Below are 16,295 nucleotides of genomic sequence, written 5' to 3' on the forward strand. Positions count from 1 at the left end.
GGAAGAACTCTTTCTAATAAGAAGTGATAACAACACACAATGTTGAAAATTTTAAGTGTAGTCTAGTATTATAGTACTTTAAAAATTTAGGACAACATTTTTGCCCAAAAAAGCAGTACTTGGAAGATAGTTAAAGGTACTTGTGGCAGGAAATTTCTGTGTGCTTTGGATTTATATACCTGTTAACACCACATTTCTTTTAAGCCCTCTTTAAATTTCTCTCCATATTCTTATTCAATGAATCAAAACTGTAGGCTGTCATCTTTGAGAGCAGTCAGAACTTGATAGTTTTGTTTTCTAGCATTTTTGATTGTTAGAAGCCTCACATAAACTAGAAATGATTATGGGCAAAGTAAACTTAGGCAAGTACAGAACATCAGACTTTTATTGCAGGATGACAGCCCTTCTGTTGGGGACTCTTTAAACAATTGGATTGTGTCAGAGTATTGTTTGGTGGGAGAAATACTGTCTGAGAACCCAGATTAAATATTCTGATATGTAAGGTGGAGGGTTTGTGAACTATGTTGTGGTTTTTATTTGTTTTTTTTGGTTTTGTGTTTTAGTTAGGGGAAATCAAATACATCTGAAGACTGTTAAAGGAAATGTCTGTTTACCTGGCCTGGTAAATGGAAATGCTTTGTCTTTCATTTGCAGTTTCTGTAGAGAAGGGAGTATTTTCTGAGAAATGAAAATGGAATTTCCACTTCTACCAAAATACAGTTGTATTCACCACTGTTAGACACTGTCATACTATCACCCTGTGTGGTATTGTGTGTCATGTTGAACTGACTGAAGAAGAGACTGTAGATGTAGTGAAACTCTTAAGGTAAAAGGCAATTATTGGAATATGGAGGAGTGTAACTGGAGGCTTGATCAAAGGTTCTGCAAGCCACAATTTGAAGATGGATCTCTTCTGTAATAGCTTAGAAAAGGAATACAGCAATGTTTAAGGTCATAAAATAGTCTAAATTTGTTATTTAATAAGTTAATTCAAGATGGTGCCCTGAAATGGTTTAAATGACAGCAGATAGAAATGCTTTTCAAAACTATTGCAAGAGAAGCTTTCTCCTGATAATTTGTGGTTGTGCTGGTTCTTGTATTGTTTGTAGGTAGATTGCTTTTTATCTCAGTTTTCCTTGGTTATAATTGTGGTTTTTAATCTCACTGTGCTCATATTCTTAGCTGGAAGGAAAAATAGGAGGATTTTTCCATTGGAAACCTGGACTGCCTAAAAGACCAAATTTGAAGGGAGAGGATGTGAGTGGGGGAGAGACGTTTTCATATTTTGACTTTTTTCTTAGCAAATATTTCATAGTGTTAGGATGAACTGTGACCAGCTGTTAAATATCTCACTCAGATGAGGTTTTTTAGTTAGTCTAAGTAGTAGGGATTTTGTATGAGTTGAGTGAGCCAAGAAGATACTTCCAACTGTTCAATAGTTTGCATTTCCAGTGGTGAAATCTGTCAGTTGACTCCTGAACCAGCAGTGTGGTTCCTTTCTCTTGCTGCAGCAGGCTTAGGCCTCTGGAGGAAGACAGATGGCTAGTCCTGAGATGACCTAAACCTGATGTCATAGATGCCTGGAGCAGAGCTGGCAGCAACTAGCCAAGGTCTGTGGCAAGGCAGGAGTGAATTGTTCCTTAGGACTGGGGAGGAAACTAGGAGTTGCCTTCACCAGTTTGCTAAACTGGAAAACTCTAGCCTGTATGAGCATCACTTGGAAAAAGTAGTGCTGAGGAGGAATATCAAACACTGCAGGACTGTCCTGGTGTCAGTAGTTGTTGACTTGAAAGCCACTTTCATCAGAAGTTAGAAGTCATCCACTTGAGTTTGCTGTGTTCCTAGGTTTGAAGAAGGAGGGCCAAGAGGCTTCAAAGATGCCCTTGAAATATATACTTGTATATTACCAAAAGCTATCTGAAAGGAGATTCCCCCCCCCCCCCCCCCGAGTAGTATTGTTCAATTGATAAACTTGAAGCAATCTTGAAAGTAGTTCTTGCCCTATCTTCCTCAACAAACAAGATGTTTAGGTTCAAGCTATGTGGTAGTCCTATATCCTAGTAAGTTTTGAGCTGCAGGCAGACTGTAGAAGGGAAAGTAGTTTTGTGAGTTCTTCACTTCTGATGAGAGTAGATGGTAGGATGGAGAGAGACCTTTCATGAGTCCTGAGATGAACTGGTCACTCTTTGGGTTTGTCTGCCCATTTAGATTCTTAGGGCATTTATGTGCAAGAATCTGAACTCATGAGATTGCTTTTAAACTTTGGAGACACACATCAATCTTAAATAGTATTTCTGTCTTCATAAACTGTATTAATCACGTTGTAGGGGTGTCTGGCATGTGATTTGTTTGTCTAGCAGTCTTGAATTTAGATTTATATTGCCATGTTTGATTTTTTATTTATTTATTTGATTTTTGAAGATGTAGATCTTTGAGGATGTTAGAGCTTTATGAGGGGGTGTTTAGACTTCATCTTTATAATCTAATAAATGGTTCGATGGCTAAGTCATAGACTTAAGGGTATGTTTATGGAACTCTCAAAGGAGTGTCTTTTCTAAACTGCTAGACCCAGTCTTCCTTTGACAGGCAGTACAAAACAAATGTGTATTAAGGGCTTTTCTCTCTAAAATATTGCTCTCTTCCTTAATTGCTATGTGTTTCACAACCACAGAAAATGGAGAACACAGGGCAATAGGAACTTGAAAAGAACTAAGACCACTTGGTATCTGTTTTCTGGAAAAAGCAGATCTAATGGGTTGCAAAATCTGTTGGTAATGTTTTAAATAAGTGTTTTCTTGAGAAAGTTTCTGTGAAACCCTTATATGTTGGATATGAGTTGATCATACCTGGAACATGTTGCTGGTCCTTTTTTTTTTTTAAACTTGGATTAGGAGACATCAGACCTGAAAGAAGCAAAACAGCAGAGAATTTGTCTGCAAGTCAGAAGAAAACAGTTGACACAGTAGTAGTGATGACTAAGGTTTTTTCTCTTTGTGGATTTTGTTAGGGTTGAATGCCATTTGAGGGCAGGTTATTCCTTTGAAAGATGACTGGGCTGTGTGAAATAGAAAATTCTTTCTTTGTTAGATATATATATATATTTTTTTAATGCTTTTGGGAAGAAAAAAAGAAACAAATCCAAACCAAATGGCTTGCATAGAAACTCATAGCAGCTACTACCTTTAGGCCTTCTGGAGAGATATCTATTTCACTTTTCCCTCCCTGTGTGAACTTGAACTTGAAAATTGTAGAGTGCAGTGTGGAGATGTGAAATCAATCTTAAACTTTTCTAGTACAACATGTGGCTTATACTCTCAGAGCAAATGGACAAGATGATAAAAGGTACATTCTTTATATGTGGTTTTGAGGTGCCTCATTGCTTTCATTGGTGAAATAATACCACCTTGTGTCAACTGAGGATAGTTCAGCTAATAAAGTACTATAAAGGCAAATGCAACTATGGGTTTTTTGCATTTTAAGTATACTTTGGTCACTTACTCTTAAACCAGATCTGTTGTTTTTCAGGTGGAATCATTTATCTTAGATCAGGATGATCTTGAAAACCCTATGTTGGAAACGGCTTCTAAATTGCTTTTGTCAAGTACTGATGGCACTGACCTGAGAACAGTAGATCCAGAAACCCAGGCAAGATTAGAAGCATTACTTGAAGCTGCAGGTAAGTCCTTGTGTCCTATACAGGTTTAATCCTGAAGCCCTTACACATAAGACCATACTGGAACTGCTTGCTTAAGTCTAATCCATAAGAACACAATATAAATGCAGAATTTAAGGTGGTGTGAACTTGTCAAGGTTGTGCAAGTCATTGAAGAGAGAAATTAATTTAAAGCATTTCGAATTTTGGAAAATCAGAGTTTCATGTGAAGGCCATGCTTCTAATCAGATTCCATCTATTAGATTTCTAAAAGCATGAGTAAAAATGGACACCTTACCCTGGCTGTCAGCCTTATGTGAAAGACTCAGTTGCTCAATGAGACTTTGTTTTATAACAATTGCTGTATAAAAAGCTTTGCTAGTTGCATGTATGAAATAGCTGTCAATAGTTGAAAAACAATGCCTTCTGTGGATTGGAGGATTTCATTCATGTGCATCACATTTCAGTACAGTTTTTAAGTTAGTGTTGTAAAGAGTCAATCCCTTTGGTTTGGAAGCTGTAGTTTATTACTCTTGGAATGTTTCTGCCAACAGATCTCATAGGCTTAATTTCAACTTCTCTGTTTTCTCCTTTTCTGGCACGCATACCAATTTGTTGTAATTTGGAATGAAAGGAATAGGTAAGCTGTCTACAGCTGATGGTAAAGCATTCGCAGATCCTGAGGTGCTTCGCAGACTGACTTCTTCGGTCAGTTGCGCATTGGATGAAGCTGCTGCTGCACTTACCCGGATGAGAGCAGAAAGCACAGCAAATGCAGGGCAGGCGGACAAGTAAGCAGAAATTTAAATTGAATTTTTTCCAGTCATTTGCCACTTGTTGGGCAGTTTATCACTTTTGATTACAGGACGATGAAACTCTTACTCAAGTGGAATTAGTACCAGGTTATCACCAGTGATTGCCTTCCTAAATATTCCTGGACTGTTGGGTCTTGAAATGGGAAGTGAAGTAATTAATATTGCTTACTATTCAGAAATTGTGCTCCAAGTAATTTAACTTGGCAAACTATAGAAACTTTCTAAACTCTATTAAACAGTCTGTGACTTGGAACTGTATGAAAAAATAGCAAATCCCAAAATGGGTCATTCAGTGATAGCATGAAACTAGCTTTGGAACTAAAAAAAAGTTTCAGAGAACTTCAGAGTGACTTTTTTTATTGAGGAAAGAAAACATTCTTGAGGGACTTGAGCCCTCACAGTGGTCTGCAGCTTTCCTGGGTTAGGTGGGAGCTTGGACAGAGCCTCAGCCAGAGAGTTGTTACTTTTTAACTGGACTTTCTGGCTTTATTTTTACTACTTTTGGTCTTACTGGGATGTCTGTGGGAACAAAAAAGAAGGTTCTCTTCTAGGTTGTCATTAAGCTTTGAAACAACAGAAACACAGTGTTAGCAGAAACAACTTAAGTGCTGCTGTGCTAGTTCGCAGTTTGCTCCTTGAATACTGAGTAACTTGAAAGAAACATTTCTTGGTGTATTGATCAGGACATGTGAAGAGCAGCAAAATTGTTTGGTATTGCCTCTGCTTGTGTGCGTGTGCCCCTCCTTGCACCTAGCTACTTTTCCTGTGAACATTAGCTGTTGCCCAAGTTGTTACCAGGACAGAGGATATGGGAAATAAAAATAAAGGTGGGAAATACAGTGAACAGATGTATTTGAGAAATATTTCTCCATATATTACAATGGTGTCTGGCGGCACAAATTAAATAGTGGGTACAATACATAAGGTAGGTAGTTCTTACAAATATCTACTTTTAAATCTTGAGTATTTTAAGAATTGCTGCTCTTTGTTTGTAGTATGTTTGTAATATGGTTTGTAGAAGTCTTCTGTCAACTACCATATTTTTCCATTCTGTTTTGAGAGAGTTCTGTGTTGATAGTACTACCTAAATGAAGAAGAGATCAAAGGACAGTAGGCGGGATGAGGCCGGTAGTCTCGGATTTATTATTATTGATCCGGTTGTTTGGAGCAGAATAGAGAAATATGTCAGACTTGAATTTTAGTTGTCACAAAGCAATAACTTTTTTAGAATGAAGGCAATGTAAACAGAAGATAAGAGCAATTGAAAATGGGCTTCCAGTAGACCTTTTATCATTCAATTCTGTTCTTGTCAAAAAAAGTGAAGAACTCATGAAATGACACAAGAACCACAAGTACTCTGACTTACACTTAACAAACCAGAGAAAATTACCCTTTTCTGCTTGGTTGACTTAAGGTCACAAGTAAAATGTCAGACTGCACTAAAAAATTCAGGATCTTCCAGCACAGGACAGATGGGAAGTGATGTATTTTGTTATAGGAAAACAGTGATGCAGGTCATTTGTTTCAGCTTAGTTAACAGTTACGGTACTGAACAAAACAGATTTGTGAAGGTGAACAGGCTATTTCCTGTTCCGCTGGTCCTGGGGCAAAAGAGAACATGAATGTAAGTCTGAGTAGTGGCTGCTGATTTGGAAAGAAATACTCATGGTGTTGTATTTACCTGTGATCTAATAGTGTCTGCTTTACTTTGAACCTTAATTGAGAAAATGAGCAGGACAAAAGCTTTGTTTTCAAACTGGAACAATGAAGCAGGAATAGACTGTATATTATGTAGAGATTAGTAACATAAACCAACAGTGATTTGTTTGCAGTGCTATATGATAAGCCTTTCAAAAGAGAAAGTTATTACTTCTCAGATTCTTAAATTATTACTAAAAAAGTCTTTGTATTTCTGTATGACATAATGCCATGTTGCATGTATGGTGTTGAGCAGTAAATCAGGTCCATCATGGTGTCTTTTCTCAACATGTTTTCTGCTTCAGTTTTATGTATTACATAATTTGGTAAAGTTAATGGTCATCCTGCAGATATTTCTCTTGTAAAATGGCATTAAAAATTGGTAACAGGAGTGGTTGAGTAGGCACACTACTCAATTTTCATAAAAGTGAAGTGGCAAACCTCAAGTGTAAAAATGGCACCTCTTTAATTAGCAGTTGGCAGGTTTTTAGATAGTGTGTTCTTTTTTGTTGACTGCATTCTCATGGTATATTGGATTTTTACTCTGCATGTAGAGCAAGTATTTGAAGCATAGTCCATTTTCACTTTTAAATGCTTTCTATCTTATTAGCCGCAGCTTGGCAGAGGCTTGTTCAGAAGGAGATGTAAATGCTGTGCGGAAGTTGCTAATTGAAGGACGGAGTGTGAATGAGCACACAGAAGAAGGGGAAAGCCTCCTTTGTTTAGCCTGCTCAGCAGGATATTACGAGCTTGCACAGGTTGGTTTCCTAGCTGTTTTTACTATGTGCGTGTTGTATAAAAATAAGTGTTGAATTAATGTATTTCCAGTGTTAAGGTAGTGGAAAATGTCAGTTAATTGGCAAATGAAGACTTAAACATAAGCTGAGTGTTCATAATGCATTCTTTGTGCTTACTTTCTCTAAGTGTATGTAACACAAAACTGTGTGTATGTGAAGATGGGGGCTTTGTGCAGCACTTAACCATCTTGACATGCTGATCTGTCACTTGCTTTGTCACTTGTTGCTCACCCTTCTGTTCACAGGTTCTTCTGGCAATGCATGCTAATGTGGAGGACCGTGGTATTAAAGGAGATATAACACCTTTAATGGCTGCTGCTAATGGTGGACATGTCAAAATTGTCAAGTTGCTGCTAGCTCATGGTGCTGATGTGAATGCGCAGTCATCAACAGGTAAATAAGTGTTTTAGAGCTTGTTGAAAAGGACTGAAAACCTGAGAGATGTAGTGTGCAGGAAGCTGTAGAAATTTGGGAGGAAAGGCTCTCAGCCAAGCAATGCAGAATACTTTGTTGTGGTTTTAATATTTAGCTTCTGTATTTTATGAAGCTGTAAAATATTAGTTGGTTTTAGACATGTAAAAGATGGGTAAGGTCAATTAGTATCTGAAAGATACTTGCATACGTAGAGTTTGTTGTCATGTAGCATTTTAAGCATAGTTTGAGAAGTTTCTGTGTATATAGAAAATTATTTGGTGTCAGGTCCAGGAAACCAAGGGAAGATGGTAAATAGAGGAGATGCTGCCTCCTCTGCCCCCTTTACCATGGCACTTTGGTAGGCATTTGGGTTGATGTGACCAAATTGTTTTGGGAAATTTTCTTAGTTTATGTGACATTGAAGTGGAGAGATGCTGTGTAGTCAACAATCATTGACAAATAGTTTACTGACCCTGAATGATGAGGGATGTTGGGATACCTGAAGATGTTACTTTTATTTTTTTCAGTGAAGTAGTTCTGAATAGTAATACTGCTTTGACCTTTCACTTTTTTCGAGATATCTTTCATAAAGGCATAGTCTTTGACTGTTATGTTGAGATATGTTTTTGTAGTTTTTCCATGGAGATTGTTTATCTCCTTGTAAAGACTCTGGGCATTTTTTTAGAAGCAGCAGTTGTTTCTGCTCCCTATTTTGAGCTTTTATTTTTACAGCATACTATTTCCCTCCTGATTAACAGGAGAAGGGATGGGGTTTTGTGGCAGAAGCCGGGATTAGCTGGGAGAGAAATGGGAGGAGGAATGCATCAGTACAATCCTAACGCACATGGCGATAGTCAGTCTGTTGGCACTGAGCTACTTTGTGCAATTACTTACATTTTTTTCTTCTCCCTGTAGTTCTTGGTCTGTAGCCTGAGAAAAAAACTTGTTTCATAAGGTAGGGAGGTAAAAGCGATGAAATGGAGCGTAAGTTGAGGTTCCCTATGTAGAAATGCTATCAAATTTTAAGTTATGTTTTCAACCCTTTTTCTCTTCTGATTTTAGGCAATACAGCCCTTACATATGCCTGTGCTGGTGGCTACGTAGATGTTGTGAAAGTACTGCTGGAATCAGGTGCTAGCATTGAGGACCATAACGAAAATGGTCACACTCCTCTGATGGAAGCTGGTAGTGCTGGCCACGTGGAAGTGGCCAGAGTGCTGTTAGAAAATGGAGCAGGCATAAATACACATTCCAATGAATTTAAGGAGAGTGCACTTACGCTGGCTTGCTACAAAGGTATAGTACCAAATACCAAACTTGTTGACAAAGGTGTGAAAAGTGTGACAGGTGTGGAAGGTCTTTTCAAACACGTATTGATTTGGCCTTGCTGTCTAGGACAAAATGAACTTAAAGGCCAGAAATAGACACTGTCTATCACAGCCAGGACAAAAGTGGTAACACACAGCGTTTGGGTACCATACATGAAATGATGATCAGTGTGAAGAGTGCAGGTTATCAGGATGTAGAACTTCTGTTAGAGTCTTTGCGATTCTTCACAAGATTTTTTCTTTATTAAATGAGTTTTGAGGTAAGGCAATAACACACTTCATCATAGAGTAAGTATGGTAAGTTTTCTATAATGTAACTAGATTTTACAAGATGCATTTGCTAGGTTCAGAAATTACTTAAATTTAAAGAACTTAGCACTTGGAAAACACAGAGTATCTAGGACCTTGTCTTTTAGGTGTCAGAGCTTAGGTGATAGGCCTGTCTTGCCTTCCTTAGAGTATTAGGCAGCTATCTTGCATCACCCAAGCAAGTTGTTTAATTAATAGGACAAATCTGTTCAAACGGCTGAGGAGTCGCTGTTACAGTCACTTAGGACTTGTTTTATTAGAGCTATTAGAATGATTCTCGGCATCATAGAGTAATTGATGTTGGCAGCAGAAGTACTTGTGGCACCTCAGTAGAAGATGGCCTTAGTCTTTCATGTGTGTTTTCTTTTACCTACCTTGATAAATTATTGGTTCAGTGCTGCCAAATGCCCTCAGAAGCCATAATCATTTCATTTTGTGGTGGCTATCAGAGCAAAGTCTGTGTTTGAATGAAGGAAGTAAGACCCCAAAACATACCCTCTCTGAAAAAGTGCTTGGGCTCTGAATCCTGAAGTGAGGTTGGAGAGATGGAAAATTAAATGTCTGTGATAAGTTAGTTGTGATATGGGACAGAACAGAAGCAAAGATGTTCAAGCTTTTATGTTTTTCCCCTTATCTATATATGTTTTGTCTATCCTTTGTGCATCTGTGTTGTTCCAAATCTCATGTTTAGGTCATAAAAATACACTTCTAAAATTAGGCTGCTTGCCTCCTGTAGTAGAAAGACACGTGGCTTTTGGGACCAAGAGGGTCGCTGACTTCTCCCAAATCTAGGGGGAAGGGTGAAAAGGCAATGTAGCCTTATATTGGGCAGTACCTGTACTAATCATGGTGTTAAGGTTTAGCCATGGTCATGCTGACTTATGATACAGCAAATTTTTTTCTTCGACATGGATTTATATGCTTGGATGTTGCATTGATCTTGCCTGTATAGTGAAGTTGACTGGACTTGGCACACATATGAGATCTGGTGAACTATAGCCATAAATAAACGGAGTGTTTGAGAGCAAATACTTTCAAAAGGTGTTAGGTGTCCTTATCTTGGGAGGATTCTTAGAGATGGTTGAATCGTAAGAGTATACTTGGAAGTGTGAAGGTCTGAGGGCTGATGTGAGGTCAGGGACTGGTTACAATGCCAATTATGGAAACAGTAACCCTAAATCCTTAATGTCAAGCAAGAAGAGGGGAAAAAATATTCTCCCACACCTCTCTAAAAACAACAAACCAACATGCTGTAGATGAAAAAATTCCAGTATCTCTGTACATAATAAATCATCATGAAAAATTTCTGGAGTGTGCACTAATCAGCTCTAATATCACCTCAAGGAATGCATGTAGTGCAGATGTGATTTTAGAAAATAAGTGAATTGGACTGTATTTATAGTAAATATACTATTAAGCTGCTTTGTGTGTTGAATGCATAGACACAAACATGACTTTTGAGAGTGTTTCATGGGATTTTACATGTGTGTGTTGTAAAATGGCTATCTGTTACCTTAATTATGTACTTTAGGCATTTTCTATGACTTGTGAAATACACTTGCTAAAGTAGTTTCTGTTAATATTTTCTCCATCCAGGCCATCTGGAAATGGTGCGATTTCTGCTGGAAGCTGGTGCAGACCAGGAACACAAGACGGATGAAATGCACACTGCTCTCATGGAGGCTTGCATGGTAAGATATGTATGGCTTTTAGCAGCAAGGCATTTGTACTCTCTCTTTGCTTCCTGAAGATGAACAAAGAAATTGCTTTTGGCCTCTTTTTTTGTACAGAACATAACCATGTGATGTTTTGGTACTGTACTTGATGGCCTTTTGGCAGAAGAAATTACATGGGAGATTTCATGGCTGAAAAAGGGCACTTCCTAATTCAGCAAGATTGAACTTTTCTCCTATTGCTAACAATGTAGTTGAATTCTTAGGAGACATCAGCTAAAACTTGCATCATGTGAGCATTAGCAGGAGAGGTCTATTAGCCTGTCCTTTGAATAACTAGGTTTCCTAATGTCCAGCCGCACTTGCATTTTTTTCTCAAGTGGCAGAAGTCAGTGAGCAAGGCTGTGCTCACTTGTCCCAAAGCAGCTTCTGTAGGCTGTCTTTCCTTTTGTTATATGTGACTTGATTTTTGCCCTTTGATAATCATGGAGTCTGGTTTGAAACAGATATTTTTGTTACCTGAGTTCAGAGACATCAGTGACTTGAAGAGATCTTGTGACTTGAAGTAAATAATAGTAAGTTATTTGAACAGAACCTTTTTTCTTTTGCTTTGTGTTCTGGGTGAGCAACTTCCAGTTGGTAAAATGGTAAAATCCTTTATTAGAGGAATCTCTAAAAAAATAACTTGAAGCAGAAGATTATCTGTGGCTGTTGAAATGCTTTTAACAGTTCTAATGGGTAGTAAACATAGTCAATATGGTCATAACGGGGATATTAGAGGTATTTAACCTACTTATGTCACATTTAAGGGGTTTGTAAGTGAAATTCTGCTCTGCCAGTGTAGGTGGTTGTGTTTAGATATCGGTGTGCAACTTGTTTCTGTGTGGTTCACATGGCCATTTGCTCCTTGAAAGCACATGTTCAGAAACTGGGAAGCAGCTAGGAAATGGTAGAGGAAATAGTTAACTCTTTACTAATAAGAGGACTTTCATGTTACTGCTTTGCACATCTGAGGCAATTGTAAAATGACAGCATAAAATACATTACCTTTTTATAAAAATGAGTGAGATTCTGACAAATCTGATTTTTTGAATGACACTTTCCATCACAAAGGTTACATTTGAGTACTTTTTCATACTGGGATGGTATAATCAATGCCAAACTTGGGCTTCTTACAGGCTTTCATTGTAAAGAAAACTAGCTAAATCAGTGACGTCAGATGGATTGTCTGTTTGGAGTACTGTTAGGCTTGAACAGCAATGTAGGTGGACTTTGTAGTGTTAAGTTAATGATTGGACTCGATGATCTTAAAGGCCTTTTCCAACCACAGTGATTCTATGATTCTGTATCTGCATCATCTTGAATGCATGTATCTTACTTGAAATCTATTTCCTACGTATACCTGAGGTAAGAGGATTCAATTGCTTTGGCCTTTTCCTTTGGAGATTTTTTTTTGATGATGGAGTAAATGTGCCCATTTATTCCCTTTATGTGTCCTCCAGGAATTTTTTAGACTTTGATACCTCCTCTCAGGGAAGTTAATACACTGCCATGAGTTTATGAATGCTGCTCTTGATGAGAGGTTGGCAGAACTGAGAATGTTTTGAAACTTCTCCTACTGGAGAAAAGAAAACAAAACAAAATGGAGCAGGAATAGGCATCCCCCTATTTTCTTTGTTACCCTGAATTGCGGTAGGCTGTTGTGCAATGCTTATTGCAGGTTTCCTCTGCTATTCAGGATGGATAGCTGCAGCATGGCTAGGTAGATCAGTAGTTTGTTTGTGCCTTATGCCAACATATTCCAAATCCTCCTTCTGAATATACAACTTCAATGTAAAACTGAAAACTCATGTTTTAGGTTTCCTTCTTACCCACCACTCTAACTAGATTGATCATGGGTTGTTTTTTTCACATCATAAGCCTTGTGTAGTGTCTCGTGGATCTGTGGTCCTAGGGGAGTGCTGCAAATCCTTATTTAGTCTTCCCTTTCCTGAAATAACTCTTAACGGTTCTAAAATAGTCAGTTGTGTCCATTCAAGGAAGTTAATGGTTTCAGATAAGGAAATCATTAGCAGAAGCCATTATACTTCTCAAAGTCATTAGAAAGAAAGATATGTAGGTAAACAGGACTTTAGCTATTGTTTATCTCGATCTGAAATCTTAATAGATTAGCCATATAAATATCAAGAATGCTGTCCTTGCAGTGAGTTCCCTGGAAGGTGACAATATGATTAACTTGTTTGATGTTGCAGTAGCCACCTCATTGGGATGTTGTCTTCACAGATGAGAAATTTGCAGAGAAAGCTGCTACTTCATGGAGCCACAGAGCAAGCCTTTTTTTCCTTGCTACTTTCTTCTGCCCTCTTCCCTCTGCCAACAGACTAACTGAAGTCCATCAGACTCGCAGAAATGTTGAGATCCTTTTCTTATTAAAGATTTACTGAGCAATGGGAAAAAAATCTGCATCTCTTATTTCTGCAGGAAACTATTGTGATGTAGGAATTTCCACAGTGCTGTTCAAAAGTGATATAGTTGAGAATCTCATTACCTTCAACTCTTATTTAAGAGAAGGGAGCAGCTTCTGTTGCAATTTGTAAAGCAGGGCAGAGGCTTCTCATCTTGGTATGTTCTTTTCTGCAGAAACATTTGATGCTTTTCTGTAACAGAAGAAAACTGCCTTCTCTAGGGTAGCATTGAACTTGAGTAGATGTGACAGAACTTTTTGTGTGGCTTACCCTACAAGCATGTGAGACTGTTTAAACCTTGTCTGAAAAGGCATTCGGGAAGACTTCTGACTAACGGCTTTTTTTCTAGAGGCAGCATTAAAACTGGTTTAATGGAAATGAGTTGCTGGGCAATGTGACTTGCCTTGTGGGAGCTAAAAGCAGACTTGTCTAGTTTGCACTTCCTCTTTCTGAAGTAACTTACTCTTCTGCAGTGAGGGCTGAGTGATTGCCCGCAAATGGTTGATCTTTAAAATATGCCTGGTGCACTTTTGCACTTTTTGTGATCAAATAGCAGTTGCAAGGCTTTTTTAAGCTGTCGTAGGAGAGCTGAACAGCACCACTCCAGTGTGAGGTTTGTTAAAGCAGAGGTAGAAATACCTCATGTGGCTAAACAGCGGCAGTTATCCTCAAGGCCGCTTCACCCATGTAAGAAACTGAAGCAGACCTTTATACTGCTGTTTGCCATACTTGTCATGACTCAGGGATGATTAGTGGGCTATCTTGCCAGAGCCTGAGGTTTCAGACACCATCTCTGCATTCCCTCGAGGAAAATGGAGTCTTAGAGGTTTTTTCCCCTAAAATAGTATTGTCATTTCATGTAATAGATAGATATGTCCTATATAATATGTCCTAGATACTTTTCAGAGAGAAAACCATGTTTTGCTCCCTCGATATCAGAGGGAGGCATAAAACACTTAAGAGAATGAAGCCTAAAAACGTCAGATGCTGTTTTGTATTTTGCCTAGAAAAGAGCTTTTGGGAGTTGTAGTTTCTACCTTGGCAAGGATGGCAATGACTACAATTTGCTGCCTCCTATTAGATCACCTGAAATCAAGATGTATTTACCTTGTTCAATGACAAATTCTGGATAGCCTCCCATTCCTGGTAAGCTGCTGCTTTTCCTTTGCAGCCCTCCTGTGTTTTGTATGTCAGGCCTTTCCCTATTATGGTTACTCCAAGTTTGCATGATGACCACTTCCTCACAGAGAGAACCAGCTTGGAGAGTTTGTGCTGTTGGTGGACTGCAGTGACCAAGCTGGTTTCTGCCTCTGTCTAAACAAAAGCAGAACTGAATGGCAGTTGGATATGTCACTGTTAGGGCTCCAGTGTAAACATATAGCTGAAAAGCCACTTCAAATAGTTCCTGAATTTCTAACATGTTAAAAACATGGCAAAGACCATGCGCTCATTTTTTTTCTTTGTTTCTAAACTATGTTGTGGTAAAATGAATTTGACAGTGTGACAGTGGTACCTGGAAAAACCTGCCGCAATCCTGACAAGGGAAGTCTGTTGTTTAGGTGGCTCCTGTGATGTATGAGGAAGCCCAGACAAATGGCCTTCTTTTGGCTTTTCTCAAGGAGGGAGAAAGTGAAGACTTGACTCTGCTGTTTAATGGAGCAGTAGGTGAAATAGTTTTGCAGGAGCCAACAGACAAGCAATGTAGTAGTGCACAACTTTTTAAGAATGGAAGGAAGCAAAATTGTTAAACTTCTAAACCCCATCCTCTCTTCTGCTTCCTTCCTCAAAAGCTGGTAATATGTAACGTACATACTGTGAAAGACTAACAGTCTGCATGGACATCAGGGTGAACTATATGCCTGACTCGTGTCATTTTTAAAACTAATAATGAACTGCATTCTGAATGGTTTTTTTTAAAAAAAAAAGACAAAAACACACAACATTACCCTCTTTGAGTGCACTGAGTGACATAATGATAATGTAAAGGTTTTGCAGTTTTGGAAAGAATATCAAAACCTGTTTGTATGTCCTAGAAAAAAGGGGTTTGCCCTTTTTTTTAATTGATTTAAGTTCTTTTAATATGCCTGTATCTTTTAGAGTACTTGTGTTGTTAGTCGTGAATTCGTTGGAAGAACACAAGAAGAAAGACATTCGAGTGGTAGCGCTTTTTTTTTTTTTTTAATTTGTTTTCTTTGGTTAACCTGGTGCTCTACTGTTCTGTGTCTACAGTCTCGAACGAAGAGGGATGTTAGAGGAATGGGTGTTAGAGGGATTTGGTACTGTTCTTGTGGAGGAGGCAAGCTTCTAAAGTAGTGTTGAGCTCTTTCTTAACTGTTAGTCATGGGGAAAAAAATAAAAAACCTAAGTTGGTCCCAAACACTTGAACTTGAGCCTGGTATGAAGAAGTTGACTAGCTTGTTACTTACACCATAGGCAGGAGAGTTTGATTAGTGGTTCACAATATTTCAGTTTTAAATTGACCATATTCAGTAAAACATTCCTGAAGTTTCTTCAGGTGTCTATTCAATACTAGACTTTTACCCTTTATCCTAATACTTAGGAAAAAGATTAAGCAAGTTTCATTGTATTTTTGGACTTGCTTACTCGTTGCTTCCTGTGATTTCTGGTGGAATTTGACTGGGTGACTACTTAAAGCTTTGGAGAAGAACAGCAATTTTTATATGTTGACTGTCTTTGGATCTTGGTTTTTTGAATTCCTAGGATGGCCATGTGGAAGTGGCAAGATTACTTCTGGACAGCGGAGCTCAGGTAAACATGCCTGCTGACTCTTTTGAGTCTCCGTTGACCTTGGCAGCATGTGGTGGGCATGTCGAACTGGCAGCTTTGTTAATTGAACGTGGAGCTAACTTGGAAGAGGTAAACGATGAAGGATACACACCACTAATGGAAGCAGCTAGAGAAGGCCATGAAGAGATGGTGGCGCTGTTACTTGGTCAAGGTAACTATAGGGCTGCTTTCTGTGGACTATAATTCTTAGAATCATAGAATACTTTGGGTTGGAAGGACCTTAAAGCTCATCTAGTTCCAACCCCCTGCCATGGGCATGGATACCTTCCACTAGACCAGGTCGCTCAAAGCTCTGTCCAGCCTGGCCTTGAACACTTCCAGGAATGGGGCATCCAC

At 38.5% G+C, this 16,295-nt stretch overlaps 1 protein-coding gene across 6 annotated transcripts in view; it reads left to right on the plus strand.

Moving 5' to 3' along the window:
* ANKRD17 (ankyrin repeat domain 17) overlaps nt 1-16,295 on the plus strand; it is a 97,288-nt gene that overhangs the window by 41,738 nt on the left and 39,255 nt on the right. For all 6 annotated transcript variants that reach the window (XM_065634809.1, XM_065634812.1, XM_065634810.1 and 3 more), the window contains exons 2-8: nt 3,526-3,676; nt 4,287-4,443; nt 6,776-6,923; nt 7,208-7,355; nt 8,439-8,672; nt 10,610-10,704; nt 15,873-16,110. In XM_065634809.1, the coding sequence (XP_065490881.1) occupies nt 3,526-3,676; nt 4,287-4,443; nt 6,776-6,923; nt 7,208-7,355; nt 8,439-8,672; nt 10,610-10,704; nt 15,873-16,110 (1,171 nt within the window). The remainder of the gene's footprint in view (nt 1-3,525; nt 3,677-4,286; nt 4,444-6,775; nt 6,924-7,207; nt 7,356-8,438; nt 8,673-10,609; nt 10,705-15,872; nt 16,111-16,295) is intronic.

Source organism: Caloenas nicobarica, chromosome 4, assembly GCF_036013445.1.
Source record: "Caloenas nicobarica isolate bCalNic1 chromosome 4, bCalNic1.hap1, whole genome shotgun sequence".
NCBI classification, from domain to species: Eukaryota; Metazoa; Chordata; class Aves; order Columbiformes; family Columbidae; genus Caloenas; species Caloenas nicobarica.